The 25,817-nt window shown below is 39.0% G+C and overlaps 1 protein-coding gene across 6 annotated transcripts in view; it reads left to right on the top strand.

The window, feature by feature from the left end:
• LOC101743885 (echinoderm microtubule-associated protein-like 2) overlaps positions 1-25,817 on the top strand; it is a 103,664-nt gene that overhangs the window by 74,630 nt on the left and 3,217 nt on the right. For all 6 annotated transcript variants that reach the window (XM_038017309.2, XM_004926768.5, XM_038017308.2 and 3 more), the window contains 12 exons: positions 344-508; positions 9,216-9,426; positions 10,306-10,512; positions 11,420-11,606; positions 15,497-15,705; positions 16,126-16,252; positions 17,155-17,285; positions 18,940-19,061; positions 19,529-19,661; positions 21,794-21,881; positions 25,417-25,561; positions 25,635-25,716. In XM_038017309.2, the coding sequence (XP_037873237.1) occupies positions 344-508; positions 9,216-9,426; positions 10,306-10,512; positions 11,420-11,606; positions 15,497-15,705; positions 16,126-16,252; positions 17,155-17,285; positions 18,940-19,061; positions 19,529-19,661; positions 21,794-21,881; positions 25,417-25,561; positions 25,635-25,716 (1,807 nt within the window). The remainder of the gene's footprint in view (positions 1-343; positions 509-9,215; positions 9,427-10,305; positions 10,513-11,419; positions 11,607-15,496; positions 15,706-16,125; positions 16,253-17,154; positions 17,286-18,939; positions 19,062-19,528; positions 19,662-21,793; positions 21,882-25,416; positions 25,562-25,634; positions 25,717-25,817) is intronic.

Genomic DNA, 25,817 nt, shown 5'->3' with positions numbered 1-25,817 from the left:
ATAGACGGGGTTGTGGTACCTACCCGTGCAGATCACAAAACGCCTCACCACCAGTAATTACGCAAATTATAATTTTGCGGGTTTTGATTTTACTACACGATGTTATTCCTTCACCGTGGTGTTCATTCGTGAACATGTGTTAAGTACGTATTCAAATTAATACCTGCGGAGTTCCAACACCGGCACTATCGCTCGATGGGAATGCACCTGGCCTCTTACCCTTCCATTCTCGCATCCTTAAGGCAACGACGACATCATTAAATTATTCATTAATTATAACCATTAATGAAAACCAAAAATACATAAATTATAAAATAAATTCTATCAATTAATCCTCTTGCAGCACCCACACATGCCAGTACAATGAAGAAGACGGTACAATGAGGATGTACCTCCGCGGAAGGCCAGTTGTCCTACACGGGCCCAGTGACCAAGACGGCTTGGACCCTGCGAAGGTCGCGCCCCCACCGCAAAACAAGCTCAAACTTGAATGGGTGTACGGATATAGGTGAGTTTTATTTACTTATTGCATGGTTACTTGAAGAGGCTTACGAGCAACCTAGTGTTTGGTCGTTACCGAAGTCGCTCCACCGTGAAATAAGAGGCTCAATTATGTAGTATAATGACAATCCCAAACGCATTTCTGATTCGCGGAAACAATAGGGCGGTAGTACCTACAATTACGGGATTGCAAGATAGCCTACCACCAGTAAAATTTACAATAGGAATAGGTTAGAGTTAAAATGAATAAACAATGAATATCTATCATCTGTGTATTACGGAAGTATTTGAAATAGACGCATTCTCACCTTGTTCCAAATAAACTGACCAACAATAACAAACAAAGAAATATACAAGTATCATAAGCAAAATATCGTATCGGGCACAAGGGTATTTATAAAACTGCACCACGGTCTCCGGATTGGATTCTCGGTCGGATTCAGTCATATTCGATAGACGGATTTCTATAATTCAATCATATATGTACAGAACGAGCTAATACAGCTAAACTAAAGCTAAGCTAAAGAGTGTATTAAAAAAAAACAATAGAAACCTGGTCTCAATTAATTACGTCAATTATTTACCTGAGAGTTCCGTAAACGTATAAGGATTTTTACCGGTATCATCCGGTTTTTCCCCCTACCTACTCGTTTGTAGCCTAAGGGACTATTCCATCTACACGCGGACGGGTAGGTGAGCTCTCGGGCTTGATCTGAGATCATTTAATAACACTGGCCCTAGCGAGAGCACCGGATCGCGGCCCACTGACAAGATCCGAAGAGAAACTCAGTGGGTTACTTTACTGCCGAACTATTCAATATAATCCACGAGTTCGATGAGGACGGTGACCGGTGCTTGAAGAGTCTAAAAGTAGCTTAAGTGGTTCCGGGAGAACCGACAAGACATCTTCGACGGTGGCTTTGCGTTGCCCTATCGCTTGAGTCGAATATAAAAATTAGCACCAGTGTAGTCATAGCCGAAAAGCGCAATATATTGTAATAAATACCCCCTACCAGAATCAAAACTCGGCTTTACTTTAGAAAGCCTGGACTATGGTCCAGCCCTTAAAAAGTATCCGATAGGCCTCTTTAAATTTGCACATGTAATTCCAAACAATATTCAAACGATCGTCTGTCGAGGAAAAAAACCCGCTCAAATGGAATTTATTTTATTTATTTATTTATTTAATCAACAATGTTTCAACAGCATTTAACTAGACACAGGGTACAGAGGATGTTTTCCCAAACATCATTTTATATGGCTGGAATATCTCTGCTCATAATTTTCGCCAAATTTCAATCCAAAATTGAGAACGAAAATCGCAGCAAAATCATCTCTATAATACAGAAAAATAATTTTCATTCGGTAATGTTCAATTTGAACGGTTAAAATCATAGACATCCAAGCTCTAACAGTTCTGTGGATGTATACGACAAAGGGAAGATCTTCCACCGAGCGGGTGATATTGCTCGGTAGACCGACGGTCCGAATGATGTTGTTAGGAACATGTATATATCCAGACTAGCTGTACCCGTCTGCTTCGCTGGGCATTTAAAATTAACATTATTATTTCTCACTCCCACAAAGATTCTCATCATTAACGCCTCCGCAACTGGTGTAGGGAGTCCAACACTCATGTAAATATTAGCCTATCCATTAAGTACATGTATTTTCTACATGGATACCAAATTCAAAGTCAATCGGATGCATGGTTCAGTAATTGTAACGGAACATCCGTAAAACCACTGTAGATTTATATATTAGTATAGATTTTTCTTGAAAATCTCCTAAGCGAGATTCAGGCATCTGCCAAATATCTTGTGCTGTATCATAAGTAGCCGCCACAGTTCCATAACGATAAAACATTAATAAGAACTCCCCGCGTTAGGTATATCGGCCAATTTTCAAGGTCACAGGACCGGCCAGCTACTGTTCAATAATGCAGATCAATTAGTATTAACATTTTCCTTAGTTGTTCATTTTTACCCCTTGGTAAATAATCGGAAACTAGTCAAATCTAGTCAAAGAATTCTAAATATTCAAGTTTGTGTGTGATTTAAATATTACAAAAAGAGCAACCTGCATTCCGGATTGTATCGATTTAATACCGTCTTTAAAGGTCTAATCAAATCAAAGAGCATTATGATTGCGTGCATTGTATCATCTACATGATCTGACAACATCTTACAACGATTAGACATTGAGTTCGCAAGTAAATTTGTAAACAAAGAACCAATTAAAGCTAGCTTTATTTAGCGGAAACACAATTTAATAAAGTTGAGGGGCTAAGCAAATTTTTTAATAAGATATTCGGTCAGACCATTCCATTGCAAAATTTATTGTGTGTGTATGTAAGTAATTTAATATTGTAACATATATTACTATTATTTGATAATATATTCAAAAGTTTGGTCTATCTTCAGAGACTTCTCTGAATATAGTTAGACTTAGAACATTAACATTAGTAGTCTCTCTCTTTCTCGCAAGTATTAATATAATTTAATTTTGCAATATCATAATATATGTTAAAACTTCAATAACGTCAGCGTGACCGTGAGTGTAATGTATTATTTACGTTCGGGAATTTAATTCGTAAAAAATGGGTTCGTTCGCGCAAAATAAACATAGACGATGTATTTAATTAATTACTTAAAGAGATTATTAATTCCATTAAAACCGTGCTGGGACTTCTATATCACACATATAATTGATGAAAGTCAAAGTGTCGCAGACGATGTGTTTCAGACATAAATATTTTTTTATATACTTGATTACTAGATTTCTCTGCGGTTGCGGTTGGCTGATTAAAATGAAAAGTTGTAGATATGGTACATATCAATGAAATCATTACCATTTACATCATCATTCATCATTTAATTTACTGGTGGTAGGACCTCTTGTGAGCTCGCACGGGTAGGTACCACCACCCTCCCTATTTCTGCCGTGAAGCAGTAATGCGTTTCGGTTTGAAGGGTGGGGCAGCCGTTGTAACTATACTCGAGACCTTAGACCTTGTATCTTAAGATGGGTGGCGCATTTACGTTGTGAGCTCGTCCACCCATCTAAGCAATAAAAATAAAAAATAAAAATAAAATTATAGAGACAGTTTACTAGACAGTTTATTTTCTAAGCTCAATTAACCTTAAAAAGTGCCAACTCAATATAGACTACCTCAAGATTACGTTTGATTTAACTGAATTTCAAGCTAACTATATAATTTTTGGCGCCTAATTTCTTAATCTGAAAATGATTCGTCAATTACATTTGAAAACAAATTACCGTTGAGAGCTTTGCATAAACTTCGGTGGCGGATTGTGCGATAGAAAAACAGAGAATGGAATCAATGAAATTCCCAGGGTACTCCTGTTGATCAACTATACGAGTTGAACTCATTGTGTGATTAACCAATTGAGTCGGACGCCAATTGACTTTAACGTCCCACGTGGCGATTAGTGATGGGGGTTTTACCAAAATTAGAGGCAATTCGCCGAGTATGACCAACGTAAAACGCTATAACAATTAGATCAGTATTATAGTAAATTTATCGATCTTATTGTGATGTAGGTCAAAATAATTTGTACCGTGTGTCTCATAAATGCTCCCTCAATCTATCGTGAGTATAAATGAAAAACTGTTTTATATAATAATAGTTGGCCCGGTAAACTTTGTTTTGCTAAATAAATTATTTTTAGGAAAGATAAATAACCTAGATAGCGACTGCAGCGCCATCTGCCGGGCTGATTTGTAAATCTAAACCATTCTCGAATCCATCTGAAGGTACACAAAAAAATTCATTAAAATCTGTCCAGCCGTTTAGGAGGAATTCAGTGACAAACGCACGCACAGAAGAAATATATATATAAAGATAAGAGTAAATAAGGTTCTTCTAATTTCTGTAGTATTATGGGTTGGGAAAGCCTTGCTTCGCGGTATAATTAGTCAGTTTGGCGGTGCCTATCCATGCGAGCTCTCAATTATTTCGTCGTTTATACTGTAAATAGTACTCATTCGGTACTAGTAAATCGGGAGGTCAAACTTAGATGCTTTTATATTTTAAAACTAAAAACAAAGTCCCGTGTCAATAGTCAGTCACAGCGTCACGTATTGCGAGTATTGTGTTCCTTGCCGATAGCATTATTTTTTTTGTGAGCAATGATAATTATCACAGGATAAATTTGTCGAATATTTACAAATACTTTTATATCTGATTACAATATCTGTAACTAGCGACCCGCCTTCGCTTCGCTTCGAGAACTGTAATTTACACATAACAGATACATATATACTGTTACGGGCTTTTTGTAGGACTATTTAAGATACACATTCCCACTAAACATTGTACATGTAACTAAAAACAGTTTTTGTGGCGCACAAAAACATAAGTCGCAGATGGCAATTTTGTTCCTACTTATTTGATACTTGATTTATATGTTTGTAATTCACACATTCATATCTTTAGAAATTATTGGCTATGTGCTATTCTGCTGTGTAAGCTATATTATTGTAAAGCTTCATTAAAATCTGTTAAGCAGTGTTTGTGTGAAAGAGTAACAAAATACATCCATATATTCTTACACAAACTTTCACGTTTATAATATTAGTAGGATTATGTTATATTTCACGAAATCGCAAACTAGGTATACTAAAAGCAGTTCTAAGACGACCCCTCCCCCCGCGGTACTCGAGGTCACTGCCCGACACAACAGCTGATGTTTTTAAGCGCCTTCCATTGCGTGCAGTACAAAAATCACTGTCAATCGTGATTTTATAACGCCATCGTGAACACTGACAACCTATTCGTGTTATGCAACACCTTCTCCACTATCATCATCATCATCATAATCGGTTGCTCTTGGCAGAGCAGTCGTGGTCATGTGGAATTCTTGCTTATTAAATCCATGACAGATGTTTTCCATAGTTTGCAAACCGAGGCCCAGCGCACACACTCGTTAAGTGTGTACGCCGGGCCTCAGTAAGGTCTTTCACCTGATCAGTCTAACGCATGGGGATTCGTCCACGAGATCTCTTACCATTGACCCTACCCTGAACAACAAATTTCTCGATAGACTCTATATTCTCCACTATAGACTGCTCTTATTCGCAAGTGCATTGAACATATCGTGCCGACTTCACACCTTTTACCTAGTTCGGGTGCCGTAAAATGAAGCCATTGTTTCGATAAAGAACGTCTGTGGGACTGGTATAACTAAATCAAGGTCGCTTTTTGTAACTTAACGGTTGGTCAGTCAACCTCGAAGCGAGATTAACCAATGGACTTACGTGGTTTTTACGAAAATCCAAATTCAGTTGCACTCATTTTTCGGATTTACTTTCGGTTTTATTCATCGAGATCCATAAGCAAGCACGTTTCAAAAAATTCTATTTGTCCCCTAACTATGAACTTTAAATATTATTATTACATGACCGTAGTCAGCATTCGTATTCGATTAAAATTACCAATAGTGTCGTTGTGAAGAAGAACATTTTATTTTATAGAAAAAAAAAAGTAATGTTTCTCGAGTTCGATATCCAGCCTTAAAACTCAACTAAAAGACGAATTTAACCAAATCACAACAAGGTCCAAAACTTTATGGCAGCCCCAATTAGTGGGAGTAGTGTAAAGAAAAGATTATTCATAGACGGTGTGTAGCATTGTTGCCGCCGCTGATTACTCCCCGACTAAGGTTCACGGACAAGCCAGTGTCGACGCTCTAGACATGTCCTTACGGATAACTCTGATCCATTAACACCATTATTAGACACCTGCAACTCTAGCACCAGGAGCAGGGTTATGGACCTTGGTAGCCGTACTCATCGTACTCGACCTGCTGAGTTTCTCGCCGGATCTTATCAGCGGGTCGCGGTTCCGATCCGGTAGCAGATATATTCACGAAGCAACTGACCTAGAGCTACTAGGTCAAAAAAAGACAATGTAGCGTTTAATTTAGAAACATTTTATTTTAATTCGAAGCATTGGGTCCCCTTGTATAAATAACAATTATTTAAAGTTAGTAATTATTGCTTATTCTTTGCCGAAATCTAGTCCAATAAGTACATGGTCTTGTAGTTCTAAATTACCCGAGACTCCTGTTCTTATTTTATTTGTATTTTATATGTATAATTGTCATTTTATATTTGTCAATATATAAACACATAGGCCTAAAATGAAAATTAAATTCTGGAACTTATTCGAGAATAAACATTTAAAAACTAGGTAAGCTCGTCTGTGCGTTTTTACATTGTTAAAGTAATTAGAATCATGAATTCTACCTAGTACCTCTTTAAGTTGCCACTAAATAATTCAGCACGCAATTATTTTGAAACCAGACCAATAGGTTCACACGCGGCGAACCCACATTTTTCCCCAAGGTCTCTGTTATCGCAGTTGTAAATACGGCACAAATAACTAATTTGGTTGTGTTCATTTAGTCTATTAATAATAATTAACATACTAATTTAAAATACTTATTAATTAGTGAACAAACATAATTAAATGGTCATAGCCATAGACTTCGATCACGTAATTCGTATTCACATTATTGTATTTACGGGTAAAAAAAGGAAACAAAGATGCTTTGGTTTCAGTGGCATTTTAAGCCGATAATCCAATTGGATACGTGAATTAAATAACTTTCAAAACGATTGTGATAATAGTAATCACGGGATACCTGACATAAGCATCTAATACTCTAAATATATTTACTATTTATGAACTAAGTCTCGATTGTGATTGGGAGTTCACAAATGTACATACAAATTTTAAATTAGCGTAAATTTTCAAGGTCGACATTCATCCATGCTTCAGTAGACAACAGTAATGATGCATTCAAACTGAACCGATTGAAACGGATTAGTCAGCTTTTGAAATTAGATTTGGTTTTGTATTTCTTTTTTTTTTTGTATTACATTGTGTTCGAAAATCCAATATGGGTGTGAGAGAAACGTACAAACCGTTTTGGCTCCGCGATTAGATTGTCCGCTTTATTATCCAGTTATGTTGACTCATGCAAGTGCTTTGAGTGACGCGTTATAAAAAAAATGACCTTTCATTGTACCTACAAACATAATGCAATTTGTTTGCATTTTTTTTATCACTCACACTGTTTACTTTCATATTACATTTTTATAGTTTTCGATTACTGTATAATTTCCATGGCTACCTAAGACTAAGGTTTAATTTGTCGTACTCTATTGTTAACTATAGTTTCACAAGAGCTAAATATATATGCGTTTTCAGGCCGAATTAAGAGGATTTCAGGTATAAAACAAGGCTTAACCATCTTACCTATTCCAATGAAAATTTTATGTCCGTTCGTCTAATTGACTTCCACGGTAAAGGAATAAAATCGTGTAATAAAAATCAAACCCGCAAAATTATAATTTGCGTAATTATTGGTGGTAGGACCTCATGTGAGTCCGCACGGGTAAGTACCACCACCCTGCCTATTTCTGCCGTGCAGCACTAATGCGTTTCGGTTTGAAGGGTGGAGCAGCCGTTGTAACTATACTGAGACCTTAGAACTCATATCTCAATATGAGGGGCGGCATTTACGTTGTAGATGTCTATGTGCTCCGGTAAGCACTTAACATCAGCTGGGCCGGGAGCTCGTCCACCTATCTAAGCAATAAAAAAAAAGTCAAATCAGTTTCTTTTAGGGGTATTTTGATTCTATCAAACTTGTTAAGTGGTCAGCGCCATTTTTGAAACCTTTACGTCAAGAGACCGCAGACCCGTTTACTTTATTATTCTTGCCGTCCTCAATGTGCCCCTCATTACATACCAATATGTGTTTCCTTGTCTGCAGACTCTGTTTTATAAAAATGTGTTTGTGTTTTGTATTAACTAGGGTAGGCTTAAAAAGTCAGGACAGTAAAATAGTCGACACTATTCACCTTTGTTGCAATTTTCACGAAGATCCAATCTCTGCTATAATTAGACAGTTAACGTTCGATTCATAGATAATACACATAAATTAGTTATAGATACGCAAGTCAAGCACTCAACAAAAATGTTTGCGGGCGTCGGCCACTAGATGGATTCGCTTCGATTAGTTTGTCATTGCTCCTGTAGATGGCAGTAATATATTACTTATCCTATATTTTATTGTTCGTGAAGGATTTTATAAATTTTCAGAGACCACTAATTGAGAAAATTTAATCAATTTGTCAATAAGAAATAGACTTTTTATTAGTTTATTTTTTTCATTTTCTGTGTTTAGTTATGCAGTAATTAAATGCCTTATCTTTAACAACATATCGTCTTCTCGCATTAACTGTATAATTTCAAAACTTACTAATTTTACAGGACAGTGTTTTAAAGGTTTAACATGTGATATTTTTAATATTAATTATATCTTTGCAACCTATTTTTTTTTACCACGTACATTATCTATCTTTTAAAGTAAGATAAAATTATGTATTAATTTTGTTAATGGTAAACTAAAAAAAACATTTAAACTAAACTACGCTCTTTTGACAGTATTTATGAGAAAAATACTGGTGATACCAAATGATTCCGCATATTAATTCAATTTCGAATATTTTTGGAAATTGTACACTTTTAATGCGAAAAGACGATATCAGTTTAGTGGCATGCGCTACAAGATGTCGCTAGTTTTCATTCCAAACAAAATATTTGTCTTAAAGTATCGCAGTTTTAGGAATTTGGTTCGATTCGATCGATATTTTACCGGTATAAATGATTCTCATTACAGAGGCAAAGACTGCAGGAGCAACCTATATCTTCTGCCCACCGGTGAGATCGTGTACTTTGTTGCATCGGTCGTGGTGCTATTCAACGTGGAGGAGCAATGTCAGAGGCATTACACCGGCCACACCGATGACGTCAAATGCTTGGCGGTTCACCCTAACAAGTTGATCGTAGCCAGCGGCCAGTGCGCCGGCCACGACCGGGTTGATGCTAGGGTGAGTACACTCTTAGTCTGTGCTTTAGAGACCTCAGACTCCGATATTGGACTTTCCTCTTGTAGGGCAAAGGGAAGATCTTCCACCGAGCGGGGGATATTGTTCGGTAGACAGACGGTAACTATACTTGAGACCTTAGAACTTATATCTTGCGGTAGGTAGCGGCTTGGCTCTGCCCCTGGCATTGCTGAAGTCCATGGGCGACGGTAACCACTCACCATCAAGTGGGCCATGTGCTCGTCTGCCTACAAGGGCTATAAAAAAAGGTGGGTGGCGCATTTACGCTGTAGATGTCTATGGGCTCCAGTGACCACTTAACACCAGGTGGACTGTGAGCTCGTCCACCCACCTAAGCAATAAAATAAAAAAGACGGTTCTGGTTGTTGTTCAAAACTTGTATACATACATGGAAACTTATCTTTAAAATGCCGTAAGCGAGATTCAGGCATCTGACAAATATCTTATGTTGTATGACGGCTACCCGCCAGACTCTCACTAGTGTGGTGGAAGGATGGATTCTTAAAGACCCTATGCAAAGGATATTGACTGAGAGTCAAACGACGCTTAGCAACCCTACACTTCTGAGTCCGATTTAAACACTTTTTGTACTAATAATTTTTTTGTACTAATAAAAAGTCTACTGTGTGTCTAAAGTGTACACTTTAAAACAAAAGGCTAAATAAATTATTTGAGGAAACTTACTATCAATTCTGTTTGTAATAATCATTAGAATTCTGTGGCATCGTGGCTCTGGACAGATGCACCGATTTTGATTCGGTTTCCAGTTGAATTAACATAATCCTTTATACGTCAAGGGTTATTTGGTAGTGATTGAATTTGAGGGTGTTAAAGTCGCTGTATGTGTTTGTATATGCACAGCCTCATGTCCGCGTGTGGAACTCCGTGTCTCTGGCGACGCTGGCGGTGCTGGGCGCCGGGCAGGCCGAGCGCGGCATATGGGCGGTGGCGTTCTCACGAGCGGACGGCGGATCGCTGCTCGCTGCCATACACGACGCGCCCGACCACGTCATCTCCGTCTGGGACTGGCAGAGGTCGGACAAGGGACACTGCCTAGCCGAAACCAAGGTTTGTCATCATAGTGTTTTAGTAAAAAGTTTTTTTTTTTGGCGCGATAACGTCATGAAAGTCGATGTAAACTGCACGCATGAAAAAGTGTTACGTTCCGTCTGAACGTGCAAGCGAGAACGCGGAACAAGCGATAGAGAGGTACGATTGGCCTGTGACACATTAATCTCTCTTCTCATGTGACGTCATATATAATACTAGCTTTTGCCCGCGACTTCGTCCGCGTGAAATAGTTACTTTGGCATAACGCTAAATTTTACCCGCGACTTCATTTAGAGCACTCAGGATTGGAACTTCATTACTGAACCGGTAGACGGCGTTGAAGAAGCTAAATTTTGAGATTTTTTGACTATTTTTTTTTATTTTTCGTCAAAAATATTTCTTTTTCTTAATAAAAAGTATCCTATGTTACTTCTAATACCTCCAAGAATGTGTGTACAAAGTTTCATGATGATCGGTTGAGTAGTTTTCGCGTGAAAGCATAACAAACAAACTTACATTCACATTTATATATTAGAAGGGATCATCATATAGTCCGTAAACCGACTTTACAAACGACCAATTATGTATATTTTTTTATTCATGATTTTATTAGAGTTCAAACCGAAATGTATTACTGCTTCACGGTAGAAATAGGTCATAGCGGTGGTACCTACCCGTGCGGACGCACAAGACGTGCTCTCACCAGTAATTACGCAAATTATATTTGTTGCTGATTTGATTTTTATTACACGATGTTATTCCTTAGCGGTGAACATTTCACGGCTCAACCACTCGACCTTTAATCCAGAAAGAAGCAGCTATTCACGAGCGATTTTCATCACGCTAACACGATGTAAAACCGCCGCTAAATACATACGTTATGGTCATAAATATATAAACGGTCCATGATCGTGTTCACCGCCAGTGCTCCGTGGACACGGTGGTCGCGGTGGAGTTCCATCCGCTCGACCGGAACCAGATAGTGACGTGCGGCAAGAACCACATCGCCTTCTGGACGCTGGACCAGACCAACGTGCTGTACAAGAGGATGGGGATCTTCGAGGCCCGCGACAAACCCAAATACGTCACCTGCCTCGCCTTCAACCACAACGGTGAGTCGCCCGACTGAACTAAGACCTATGAACCATTGTACCATGGTTTACTTGCGGACTAAATAATAATAATAATAATGGTTGGTTGCGAAGTAAGTATCAGTTGAATGGAATATTTGAAATGTATTCTTCTTCGTCGCTTTCTTCATTACTGAAGCTCGTGTCTCAGAAACTTGACCGTGGCCTGTCTCGTGAGCTGTTTCCATCTCATCCGGTCCTCAGCTTCTTGAATGGCGGTTGCGACTGGCAACCCAGTTAGAGCGGTTACTTGATCACACCAACGGCTAGGTAATCGGCCGTGGGGTCTCTTTCCTTCTACTTTGCCCGTCACAATCACTTTGTCCAAGTTATCTGACTGTCAGCGGGCAATATGACCGAAGTAACTGATATTATATGATAATGAAATGTATTCAACTGATAATTATTTTTAATAAATGTACTTTTTTTATTTGATTGGTTTTGTTAATTTTAAGTATGTTTCAACAATACTATGTACACATATGGACTCGTTGTTGTCTGAAATAAAATAAATCATTCATAACCTTTGATTCGTCCACAAAATCAGAAACAAACACGTCACAAAATAAGTTTCATTGCATTCGTTAACTAAATAGTAATGGTCTTAGCATACTAGCGGATTTCTAGCGTTTTCAAAGTGGACGCCATTTTGTACTGTTTCGTACAAACGCCAACTCGTACGCCTCGCTTCACTTCAGTCCGTGTGTCTTCATGTCTTAAGCAATGAAGTAGGAAACCTATGGAAATGAAACGTCAACCAAAATTTCGTGCCACTGTGACGTCATCTGGCCACAAAACATGGCGGCTTTAGTGCTGTACAAAAGATTTCAATGTTATCAGGTTTTATCGATAAACGTTCTTGGCTCATTTTATTTTAAATATTGTTGAGTATTATTTATTTGTAGAATTTATACTTTAATGGGAAGTAAGTAGGTATATTGTTATGTGCAAATATGATATGATTTAGATGGGTGAAATCTAAGACAAGTTCGTCCTTCGAATTTGCCAAGTAAAAGTTGCTACACTGATTTTATAAAGTTGTCGTTTGCCGCAAAACATAAAGATATGGCGTAGTTCAAAGCCATCAGCCCATTTCTAGCATGCTAAATGTTATCGTATTTTGAGTACGTGTTTTTCTTAGACTATTACAATCAATTTTAATTGTTTTGCTGACTCTAAAGTCCGTAACATACTACCGCAGCGCACCCCAAGGAAGGTGCGCCGCACCATTTGAATCACTTTCGCTTGAGAGTGATTCAAATTTTAAACTTATCAAGGGACCGCGTGAAAAAAAAACACCTACAGAACATTTATTCATTAATTACAAACGTCATTCCTTGTGACTTCCTCTCTAAAATCACTTAATTATTAAAAATTTAACAAATTTACAATAGTGTTTTACTCACTGCGGAATAAAACTATTTTATTTAAATAGTTCCGAAGAGATTTTGTCGGTAGCCTTTTTCCCGAAATATCTAAACAGAATGTCTAAATATGTTTTGATGACATATTTTAAAGTGGTATTTATGATTAGTGTCATGATCAATAGATTCCGACCGAAAAATGGATTTTTCGGATGAGGGCTCCATAATGAATTTAAATACATATAGATAATAGTTTTAGGACATCGACTTTCTTGAGATCCTATAAAATACGTTTTAATTATTATTTTTGTATGTTTTAAGCATGATAAATTATGAAATTTTATATAATCAATCATATTAAATCGATATCATAGTCAATAAATAATGTACAACCCAAAACAGACGGCCGAACTGACGTGACAATGACATTTGGCGCGCTAAACATGGCGGATTTTCGGCCTCATTAGACGGAGACGGAGATATTTACGTATATTCATGTTTCATTTTATGTACGCACTGAAATACTGTTATATTGTTTTCCTGCGAGTTAAAGTGCTGAGTAAGAACGAGATAGATATATGTTTATGTTTGTGCCTTCAAAATGGGTGCTATTTATATAAGCAATTGTACGTATAGAACAATATGTCGTGTCCCTACTATATAGGTCTATGGTCTTAAGTCAGTTTGTATCAGATGCAACAATTCATAAAATGTAGATTTTGACATGTGCGGGTAGGAGCGAATTGTTTTGGATTATCTTTTATTCGTTTGCAGAAAAATACAAAGTAGTCGCTCTCTTCCATTCGATTATTTGATAATGGACCCTCCCAAATTCGTCGATGCTTTCGTTTTAGCCTCCGGCTTCTTGAAGTAACAAAACCAACAGCAGTGCTTTCTCATTGGAATCTATTTTATTACTGAGTGACTAGAGAGACCCTAAGACTGTTTAACGGGTTCTCTTACCATGATTTTCAAATTTAACAATTGTCGTGGTAAGTCATCGAGTGGTAACGTGAAAAAACGAAATCGGATTAAAAAGAGGGTAGACAGATTTATCTGCTCCTAACATAGTAACCGCAGTCTAATGGGATACCGGCTTGTGATAGAAAGGAACATGATAAACAATGGTGTGTGTAATACAGCCGCTAAAAACTTAAAACAATTCGTGAATGCTAAGATTGTATAAATCACAGTTTGTTTCACTAAAAAGCAAAGATTTAAAATATAAATTCAAATGCATTAAATAATATTATTAACTGAGCAATATTAATAAGATGATGTCATAAGTTTCCACTTCGATAAAGCGGCACGACACGAGAACCCTCTCATCGTGGCCGCCGGTAACTACATTCCCGATCCTGCGGACAGAATGGAAAGCAGTCGACGTCGCCCAAAACACGTCATCTCGGATCCTCCCGATCCACTAGCGGTGCTTCTAGGTACTTCAACTCCCAGACACAGCCCACTGAGTTTCTCGCCGGATCTTCTCAGTGGGTCGCGTTTCCGATCCGGTGGTAGATTCTGCGAAGCACGACTCTTGCTAGGGTTCGTGTTAGCATCGTCGTCAGGTTTGAGCCCCGTGAGCTCACCTACAAACGTTAGGGTTACGCTGAAATAGCCTCTCAAGGCTCTCAGCTTAGGTAGGAAAAAAAAAAAAAAAAAAGAAGATTGCATAAATAAGCAATAATTACAAAAATGGTCCGTAATAAGGTTTTTATGGGAAAAAAAAGCGGGTATTTTGATAATTCAGCAAAGCTACAACGCTACGACTCAGTTGATCATATAGAATAATAATAATAAACCGATAGCACTGACTGAAAGAAAACTGCTCGAATAATAATAATAGGATACTAAAACAATTTTATTGGCCCTAAACAATAGTTTTGAATGTGAACTAAAAACCGTTTTTAATAAGCACTAGACTTATGGCGAAGACATATCGGGACGTGAAAGGCAATTTGGTTTAAGCTACATTTCGCTTAATACGCGACATTTATCTTTGTTATTAAAGTTCGTTTTGTAACGTTTTATTTGATATTAGCATCAACAATTGGATGTCTTTAATCGAACTTCAATTAAGTTCACTCTATTCAAATAAATGAACATTTTTTAAAGTGAAACTTTTATTACATCGTCTCAAACTTTATTGTCTGTGTGTTGCATGTCGCGTGACGGTCGGCCGCGGTATAGGGATAAAGCGAAAGGCGCTCGTCAGAGCAGCCAAGGCCAATATGGCGGCGCTTATAGTTGCTATAGCGCCTGTGCTCCACTCTATTTTGTTTGTTTTTGTCGTCAGTGTTTAATGTCTATATTGTGAAAAAAAGTTTCACACTTTTACCGTGATTTCATAAAACCACACAATCCTTTTTAATTTTTGTTATGATTTTTTTTTTTCAAATTTTAACTCTAAACGGCCAACTTTGCAAAAATTTTGCTTAAACCAAATACCCTTTGACGCGTCGATATTATAGTATTTAGAACACTGCGTGGATGTTTGTGATGACGCAGGCGACGTGCTGTCTGGCGACTCGAGCGGCAACCTGACGGTGTGGGGCCGCGGCACCAACACGGTGCAGCGCCTCGTGCGCGCCGTGCACGACGGGCCCGTGTTCAGCGTCGCCTGCCTCAAGCACGGCGCCGTGCTGTCCGCCGGCGGGAAGGACGGCCGCATCGTCATGTTCGACGCCGACGTCAACCCCACCGGCCTCGAGAATGTGGTACGCACACCGACTGAAGCCCGACAGTAAACCGACAGTAGACTGACAGTCGGTCGACAGTAGATTGACAGCAAACCGACAGTAGGCCGACAGTAGATTGACAACAGGCCGACAGTGACTGATAACAGGCCGACAGTAGACTGATAACAGGCCGACAGTCGGCTGACAGTAGATTGACACAGTTGATTGACAGCAGGCTGACAGTAGATTGACAGTAGGCACAGTAGACTGACAGTCGGCCGACATCAAGCTGTCAGTAGGCAGACAGTAGACTGACAGTCGGCCGACAGCAGGCCAACAGTAGACTGATAGTCGGCCGACATCAGACCGACAGTAGATTGACAGCATGCCGATAGTAGACTGACAGGGGGCCACACCCATGTAACTAAAAAAGTGTTAAGTAAAATGAGTTTTATACAGATTGAGGGTCACTACGGGGGCGTGCGAGTGCTGGCGGAGGGGCGCGGCAGCCAGCTGTACGTGGGCACCACCAAGAACTGCATCCTGCACGGAGACCTGGAGCTCGGCTTCTCCCCGGCCGTGCTGGGTCAGTCACCACCTCGCTGCTACTGCACTGTTATCATATCAGATGTATTGTTTGACGAGTAAACAAGTAAAGCTGTTCTATTGTGTAAACAGCATATTTAACACAAAAAAGTTACACCGATACAGAAACAACGATATTTGACGGGTTTTTTTTTTTTTTTTTTAATAAAAGAACACATATTGTGGCATAACTATAGTAGTCAGACATATGCTGTCGCGACGCTTTTTGTAAATAGTAATGTGTTCTTCAAAGTCGTAGTACATTATTTTATTCTATCATCTATCAATAGTCTTCGCAGGGCACGCGATGTAAATAAAATTTTAGATAATTTTTTTACACCTTGGGTTACATTATTGGAGTTTTAGTAAAGATTCCTAATTATTTTCAAAAAGGATTATAACCTATGTCACTCGGAAATAGTGTAGCTTCCAAGCAGTGAAAGAATTTTTCAAATCGGTTCAGAAGTTTCAGAGCCTATTCAATACAAACAAACAAACAAATCTTTCCTCTTTATAGTATTAGTATAGAAGTATAGGTAATACTGATGAAACAACAAATGCGAGAGTGAACGGGAATTCATGAGCAATGCTTGTGTTAGAAAGAGAGCAAACATCAACAAAAAAAATTAGAGAATGTAAATTCAATATGAACTAGAGGCCTAAATGTGAGACAAGTTACAAAGAATAGCAATTAAAAGAAAAAAGGTTTTTTTTATTGCCTTTGTAGGCTGATGATGTCCACCTGACGGGGAGTGAATACCGACGCCCATCGACATCGGAAATTGCTGATGTCAATCAGCAATTTCCGAGGCAGAATCAAGCCGCTACTTAATTGTTTGAATAATGAAAAGTAATGTTGAGTTGTTGAATGACGTATTTGCATTACATTGCGTGTTCCCGCAGGCCACGTGGAGGAGGTGTGGGGGCTGGCGGCGCACCCGTCGCTGGCGTGGTTCGCGTCGGCCGGCTGGGACCGCCTGCTGCAGCTCTGGGACGCGCTCAGCCACTCCACCGTCTGGAGCAAGGACATCGAGGTGACCACCCTGCCTTGTGTATTAGCACCGGACACAACGGAGTCTACAGACAAATTAACGTCTACCGTCTAAAAGATTTTCATAAAATGAATCGTTCATTTATACATTGTTACGCTGAAGTTTGGACATTTCACTGAATATAAAAATGATCTTAATTTGCAAAAAATGCTTTCAAACAAATTTTGATATCGAACTTTTTTTACTTAATTAAGGTAGTTTTCCAATTACAGAGCATAATGCGACTCAGTAACTCACAATGCCAAATTATGCTGAAGCTTAATTGGAACGTGAATTAGTTTTCAAATGCATCAACAGAGTGCGCTAAGTTCATGATGATGATTCGACCAAGCCATTGCAATGGTTACAAAAGTATATTCCTGTAAAATAAATTTGTTTACAGATTCGAATTCTAAAATGAAATTGTATTCACATTTTAAATGTGGAATATAAAAATAAAAGTAATTATTTGTACCTTCATGCATACTTATATTTATTTTTTAGCACAGTTTGAACTAACTTTGAAGAAATTACGACGAAACGAAAGCCTTCCAAATTTTTTCAACAATAAATAATATTACTAACGATAACATAAACAAAATTTCGATCAATGCCAACTAAAAAAAAAAAATTTTCTGTCACTGAGTTGGTATCGCGCAGTACTTTTGAGAGTGCTCGATTGTGCTTCGAGTTGCTGTAGTTGAAACATTCAACGTTGAGCATTATGCCGCATAATGCGCTCTTGTGCTGTCATTGGAAAACTACCTAACTATATTTAGAAATCTCGGTCGATTAATTAAATAGAATAATTAATTCAATAAAAAAACTTAAAGATTGTCGCGTTTATTAAACAATACTTGAAAACATAGAAGATGATAAAAAAATCTCACAGCTACCCTCTGAAGTTAAAATACCAAACTCACAACAATATTACTGAATGTAATCAAATAAATTTTGTGTCACCTAACGCTAAGCCAGAAATTACAAGACATGACGCCACGTCCCTAATCGTTGTATAATCTGTGCCCCACCGATTGCAGAACTACTAACTCTGTCTGGCTGCACTACGGAAGCTCGGCTCGATTCCCGGTCGCAGACCGTGCTTATGAACAATATTATATATCCGGGGGCAGCTTATTCTTATTCTCTATGATATCTATATATTAATACGTGAAGCAAAAACTTTGTACCCCTTTTTACGAAAATTGCGCGGACGGAGGAGCATGAAATTTTCCACACTTATATAGAAAAGGAGTGCAGAATGCTAATATTTTTTGTAAACTATGCATTAATAAAACATTAAATTAATAAAGAAAAAATTAACACACATTACCATGTATTTGACACACATACATATATTTTATACTCTTTGTTTATTGTCAAACTATTATTATATCATACAGTCTGTGGTCAAAATGAGAATAGGTTAATATTGTTTGTCTTTAATATTATTTGTCTATAGCGAAATCTGTGATTATAGAAGTACAATAGTCTATGACAATAGAACCTTAATAATGTTCAAACTTATAATTTCAATTAATTATAGTCAAATTTCGACTACTGCGGGACCACTAGTAGGATTAAATGTTTTGGGCTTGTCAATGTAAAGCATTATCCCCAAATGACGTGACACGTAATGACGTGTGTGCGTGCGCAGGAGCGGGCGCAGTGCGTGTCGTGGTCGGCGGACGGCGGCGTGCTGGCCGTGGGCTGCCTGTCGGGGCGCTGGCTGGTGCTGGACCCGCACTCGCGCGACGTGCTGGCGCAGCACCAGGACGGGTAATGTGCCCATGCTCATCTAGAGACATTTTTCCCCTACCTATGCTCATAACCTTGAGAGGCTACATCAACTTCAGCCTAACGTGTAGGTGAGCTCACGGTGCTCAAACCGGAGTGTTGCTAACAGTGTCCATAGCAACAGCAGTGCTTCGCAGAATCTACCACCGGATCGGAAACGCGACCCACTGAGAAGATCCGGCGAGAAACTCAGTGGGCTGTATCTATGGGTTAATTCGCTCGTCGAGCCCTTCGTCGCAAGCGACGGGTTCACCGAGGACGGTGATCGGTGCTTGTGGTGCCTAAAAGCACCGTTAATAGATCAGGAGGATCCGTAATGATGTGCTTAATTACGTCTGTTGAAGTCCTAAGAAGACATATTGATTTTATGCGGGTGCATAGCAACTAGCGGCTCGTGTGCTCGTAAGAGGTCATTGACCCGTCGTGTCACTACTTGTGTTCATTTCCAGTTCTGAGCCGATCCAAACAATCCAGTACTCGCCGGACAACAAGATGGTCGCCCTCGGCTCCCGGGACAACTTCATATACATTTACCGGGTCGAAGACAACGGCGCTAGGTACAGTCGCCTCGGAAAGTGTTTGGTAAGATTTTATTTTGTTTTCAATTCTTTTTTTAAGCTCCATAGATTTGTAAATCTTAGGGAAATAAATATTATAATGATATCATTAACATTACTTTTCGGTATGAATCTCGAATTTGTTTTCCTCGTGTTATTATTTCGGACCAGATACCCGACATTTGAATATTATGTTAACTACCCTCTTATTTCCTATAAAATTATTTTTAATTATGCTAGTCATGAAAACCGCAATACTATTGTAGAAATTACTATAACCATTATCATTACACATTATGTGTTCCATGCGTTTCTAGTGTACGGAGAGAAAACGTAGAAGGGTAAAAATGATCTAATTGTTGGACCACTAGTGCCTTCTGTAACAAGTAGAGACAGGAGTACCACGCGAGCGCGCTGCCAGACATGGTCTGACCTCGGAGTGTCCTTAGCACGAAGGGCGCTCCCAGGATACCCTGTGCTTGTATAGTTCCGCCCACATCAATATCTCTTTGAGAAAGGAGGGTTTATATGAAGGGACTAGGGTTGCCACTTTTTTTGCAGCTTAAGTACATTGGTTATTATAGGTGGGAAATAAAACTACATCGTATCAAAATAAAGTACAATTTATTTATTATTATTATTATGTTCAAATACCTATTTTTTTAATACAACTGAATAAATTGAACAAGAAACTGGAAATTAATGACAGTGACATTGTTGACATTTGAGGTTATGTTGTGTTCAGAAATATTTGTTAAAAAACGAGTGCTTAAGTGATGTTGCGTTGGCGAGTGGCGAAATCGAATGAGCAATCGATGTATTTCGCTTAACGAAAAAAGACATATTACTAAAGTTTTCGAAATCCCACAGAAACCAAATCGTGCCAAATAAAGTATTTTCGTGTTTTACCTGAAAACTACGTACAATACATTATATTATAAAGTACTGGTGGCAACCCTAGAAGGGAGCCCCGCTATTGTAGGGTACCGCCGGACAGAATACCGCTATGATAGGGCGGGTGAACTCACGTAATAAATAGGCTTGTTATTAAGTCACATTGTCGGGTTAGCTTCAACAATGAATTTGTATGTAAGGGGTTCAGTGACGTCATCACTGTCGAACATTACAAATGAATTTTCAAATTAAACTTATTACAAGCGCTCGAGACAAAAATACTATTTTAATAAAACTGGCTTGTGTTGTACTTCTGTCGCTTTAAAAGTAGACGCGTAGAACATAGCGCTCACACGGGCAGTATTTATTAACGCTTCGGATTCAAAACAAAACTCCAGCTTCCATAACCGTTTACTAATTATAATTAACCCTTTGACTGCCGTATAGGTCACCTGTGCCCTACGCGGCGCACTGAAGTAATCATGTCGATGTTTGTTACTGAGGGCCTGAATTGCCTAGCCTTGCCTTCTTCTATTTGCTAATGTATGTCTTAGTCTTTTAGGTCTCTTAGAAGTAGATGCATTTTCAGTCTTCGAATTCGAAGTCTTTCACATATTCTCTTTACTACATATTGCGGTGCGTTAGTAATAGAAATCGACATAATTAGTTCAGTGCGCCGCGTAGGGCACATGTGACCTACACGGCAATCAAAAGTTTAACAAACGCTACTTATTAATAATATCTGACACGAATCGTTATACAAAAGAGATCGCTTAAATAAAAAAAATCGAATACACACACGCTTAGTTTCGCATCGAAATCTGTTTGATTAGTTACTTCCTTAGAGAACAGATGTCACCACTGCTGTTAGATTTGTAAAATTTTCTTGATCGGCTTGTTGAGTTAGGCAATCGCTCAATATTACAGCTTTAAAATAGTATGTACTCGCCCATGCATCAGCTCGCTGAGTTCCTCGCCGGATCTTCTCAGCGGGTCGCAATTCCGATCCGGTAGTAGATTCATTCGCGAAGCAACTGCTCTTGAGTTGTTAGGTCTCCTTCGGAGACGCTCGGGCAGCTGTTAGCAAATCCCACCCCTCCTGGCTGAGCCTTTGCTCGCCCACCTGTCCTGGTGAAACTGGAAAGGCCTCGAAGCCACCAGTAATCCTTCAATCATAAAAAAAGGATGTACTTAGTGGCTTTTGCTTTGCTCTGTAAAGAGAAGGAAATACAATGTGTTAATTACAATTCGTGATATGCCCAGGGCCACTCCAGTTATATCACGCACCTGGACTGGTCTGAGGACAGTCAGTACATCAGAAGCAACTCCGGGGACTACGAGCTGCTCTTCTGTAAGTACATATATATGTGTATGTTATTACTGGTGGTAGGACCGCTTGTGAGTCCGCGCGGGTAGGTACCAGCACCCTGCCTATTTCTGCCGTGAAGCAGTAATGCGTTTCGGTTGGAAGGGTGGGGCAGCCTTTTTAAGTATACTGAGACTTTAGAACTTATATCTCAAGGTGGGTGGCGCATTTAGTTGTGGATGTCTATGGGCTCCAGTAACTACTTAACACCAAGTGGGCTGTGAGATCGTCCAATCATTTAAGCAATAAAATTAAAAAAAAATAGGAACAGAACGGAGTGGTATGGATGGATGACAGATATGGAGCATGACTGAGTGAGCGAGATAGAAGATGTCGTGTTAAGAAGTAAGAAAGACGGCGAATGAATGCGGAACACTTAGTTTTATTTTTTAAGCGAGAGGAGGGTAGTTGCGGGTGCGACCGCCGACAGACGCGGTGTAACTCTGAAGACGTAAGACGTATATATTTTAATTACATAAATTAAGACGATTAAGACAAAATAAAAAATCAAGTTTGAGTGAAGTAATCAAACGTTTCACTGGCCCACCCTGAATAGAAAACCCCACATATATTTAGACATAAACAATTAGCAGTATTCGTTCGACAATCTAATTTCGACCGTAATCATTGATGTATTGGAGTGTTGCAGGTGAAATAAAAGAGAACTGTTCAAGTCGACAATTCATGTAATACTGTCATAATTTAGTGTGTGCAGTTACAAATATAAGGTTAGGCGAGCTGCACACTACACCTCCCCTCTTTTTAAAAAAAATATGATATTATTATATAATCCCTTTTTTTTTTTTTTACTTAAACTAAATTACACAAAATATTATTAACTTTCATACTTTACTAACAAAAATCCAATAAAACAATATTTTAAGTTACAAACTTCTTTGTCAGTAATACTTGTCACATCTTTAATAACAAGTAACTTGGGAAAATCTTTCAAATGGCTCATTTCCTTTATAAAATTGTCTACAAATCGTTCATAGCGCTTGCTTTTAATTATTCCGAGCACGTTTATTTTGATTTGCTTGCAAAAACGTTATAATTCTCTCATTAACACACTTACGGTAGACAACGATTGAGAAATTATAAAAATTGCTGATTTGTCAGGCACGAATTTGCAGTTACCATTATCACTAGTAAAATGTTTAAATTTTTCTATCTGTTTTAATGTATTTTTATTACAAAATAGCATCAATTCAACGCCGTCAATTGGTCGTTTGAGGATTTCCACTACTTTAGGTTGATCAGGCCTTGGAGTAGAGGATACCTCCGTAGTCATATTATTGTTGTCACAGTCAATAATACATAACCTACGAGCTTGTACTCTTGTCATGAACGATACTACATGCTGTTGCATTTCCTTTAAGCTGTTGGATGTAAAAGGTATCCGGCTCAATGCATCTGCAGCTGCGTTGAGCAAAATTCACATGATTAATTATAATATTTAAATAAATATATCCCATAGACTCTAAATTAGAACTAATTTTTTCTATAACTATCTTATCCTGTTGTACTAAATTTAATAAACTCTACTAAACTAGCTGCACTATCGATTAATAAATTAAGATCGATATTACTATTTTTAAGTTGACACTTAATTACACAAAAATTACTATAACTAAAAATCGAATGAGTGCACTGTTTAGGTGCGAAAAACTCTAAGTTGTCATAATTATTTGCGTTATCGTTGCGCAAGTTGTCTTGGACATTGGACTCTTGCGTATTATGCTGTACACGCTGATAATGCATCGGTCGTCCGCGAAAATGCTTACGCTGGCGTTGATCGCCTGAGTGTTTACCTCGATTTACGATATGTGAAGTTCGTTGACCTGTACTATTTTCATAACAATTATAGTTACGATTATAATTTGTCTTATTGTTATAAAAATGGCTATCTCCTCGGCTTCGGAAACCTCTGTAGTTTCCGCGTTTAACATTTTGGTTAGCTCTAAATTGCATAACCTGCTCTTGTGGATGGAAAGACATAGATTTCCTTAAACTGAATATAAAGTAATTCCGCATGGACTTAATAATAACATATAATACAGAACATTAAAATAACGTAAAAAAATTACAATATCAGAGCAAAAACTTACATTGCAGTAAGCACGTATTTACTGTCAACGTATATGTAGGTCATGACGTCTTACGTAGCATGGGTGAATGAACTCCTCAGCATTGGACTCGAGCTGACTCCTAGCTGCTCCACCTCGGACCCGTACAATTTATCTCCCGGCGCCCTGCATATCCTCTCATCATAAGGCTTGAGCATTCTCCCGGCTCCCGGCAGCAACACCCTTTTCTGTCTTCTTCTATTGTTCTCATCGCTTCATCCAAATCAATCTTCTGTGAGGGTTTTTGTTTCTTTTTTTTCATTTTCTGTAATTTTAAAATCTTCTTTCCTCTTCTCGTTTTACAAACTTCTATTCTTCATAATATTCTTCATAATTTATTCAGCTACTCTCGTAATTTATGTATGTTGCAAAATTTTAACTGCTGGCTAAGGGTCGCCATGTATTGGAGTGTTGCAGGTGAAATAAAAGAGAACTGTTCAAGTCGACAATTCATGTAATACTGTCATAATTTAGTGTGTGCAGTTACAAATATAAGGTTAGGCGAGCTGCACACTACATTGATATCTAAAGGTTTCGATTCATTTGGCGTCTTCTTTGGCCGTTCGTTGTGTCGGTGATGTGGTAATTTTTCTTTTTTTAAATCAATATCTGTTTTAAGCTCTTTTCTTATGCTGGGGCTATATTAGCGGGTCAAGATTTGTGTCACGTTGACGCGATACATCCTGCCGGGCTATGTTGCGGTGTACTGTTCGACAGAGACGTAATTTAAATACAATTGAACGAATTTCAACACTTTTTTGTTACTCTACTCCACGGTGTACAAGAAAACAAACACGTTCGTACCGTATCAAAGTCTGAACGACACTGAAGTGACGTAGGTGTAGCCACCCAAGCGAAAGTTGTCGCGACAAATCCCTTTGATACCCGCCAGCTTAACGATACCCAAATGGGCATCGTCGGGAGGCAAGCGGAAGCGGGGTGCGGGGTGACCCGGAACAAAACGTGAAGACAGACAGACGCGTGCGCAACACCAACAACATAAGCAATAAGCCGCAGACTTAATGTGAATCGAATGATATAAAATTGTAAAAAGCAGTACACAATAAAAGTATAAAAAATATAATTCTAACATTTTGTTCAATTCCTGGACAGTGCCCCAACAGTACATCGCCTTCGCCCGAATATTACGCGCTGCAACGATCTGCTCAACCACATCATCGCGATAACACGAATATTCGCCGTAGCCCACTAATGTAGCCCCGGTCATTATCGCTATTCTTCAAAAATAGATTTTAGTAACTTTGTCCCTTTACTATAGATGTCGCTAATCGTCCTAACTATACGAGGTCTAATTGAGATAATGAGATAATTAATGCTTGAGATACAGGTTTTATCACCTATGTTAATAATAAATAAATAAATTGACTCCGCAGGGAACGCGACGACGTGTCGGCAGGTGACCAGCCCGTCGTCCCTGCGCGACGCGGCGTGGGCCAGCAACACGTGCCCCATCACCTTCACGACGGTGGGCGTGTGGCCGGAGAACGCCGACGGAACCGACATCAACTCGTGCGCGCGGTACGCAGCTCGCCCACCGGCGCCCCTGGGCCGCGACAACCGCCCGCTGTACAACGTCCACTCCTTGTTGCAGGTCGCGCGACGGTCGACTGGCGGCCACCGGTGACGACTTCGGCAAGGTCAAGCTGTACGCCTACCCCGTCACGCAACCCAAGGTAACGCGCCCACGATACTCACAGGGCTAGGGCGATGACGGCGGCCCTAACCCATAAACTGGAACATATATTATTCAGAGACAGGAATGGGCGGGCCGAGC

The sequence above is a fragment of the Bombyx mori genome, chromosome 18 (genome assembly GCF_030269925.1).
Source record: "Bombyx mori chromosome 18, ASM3026992v2".
Taxonomy (NCBI): domain Eukaryota; kingdom Metazoa; phylum Arthropoda; class Insecta; order Lepidoptera; family Bombycidae; genus Bombyx; species Bombyx mori.
This window is presented reverse-complemented; position numbering and strand designations above follow the sequence as displayed.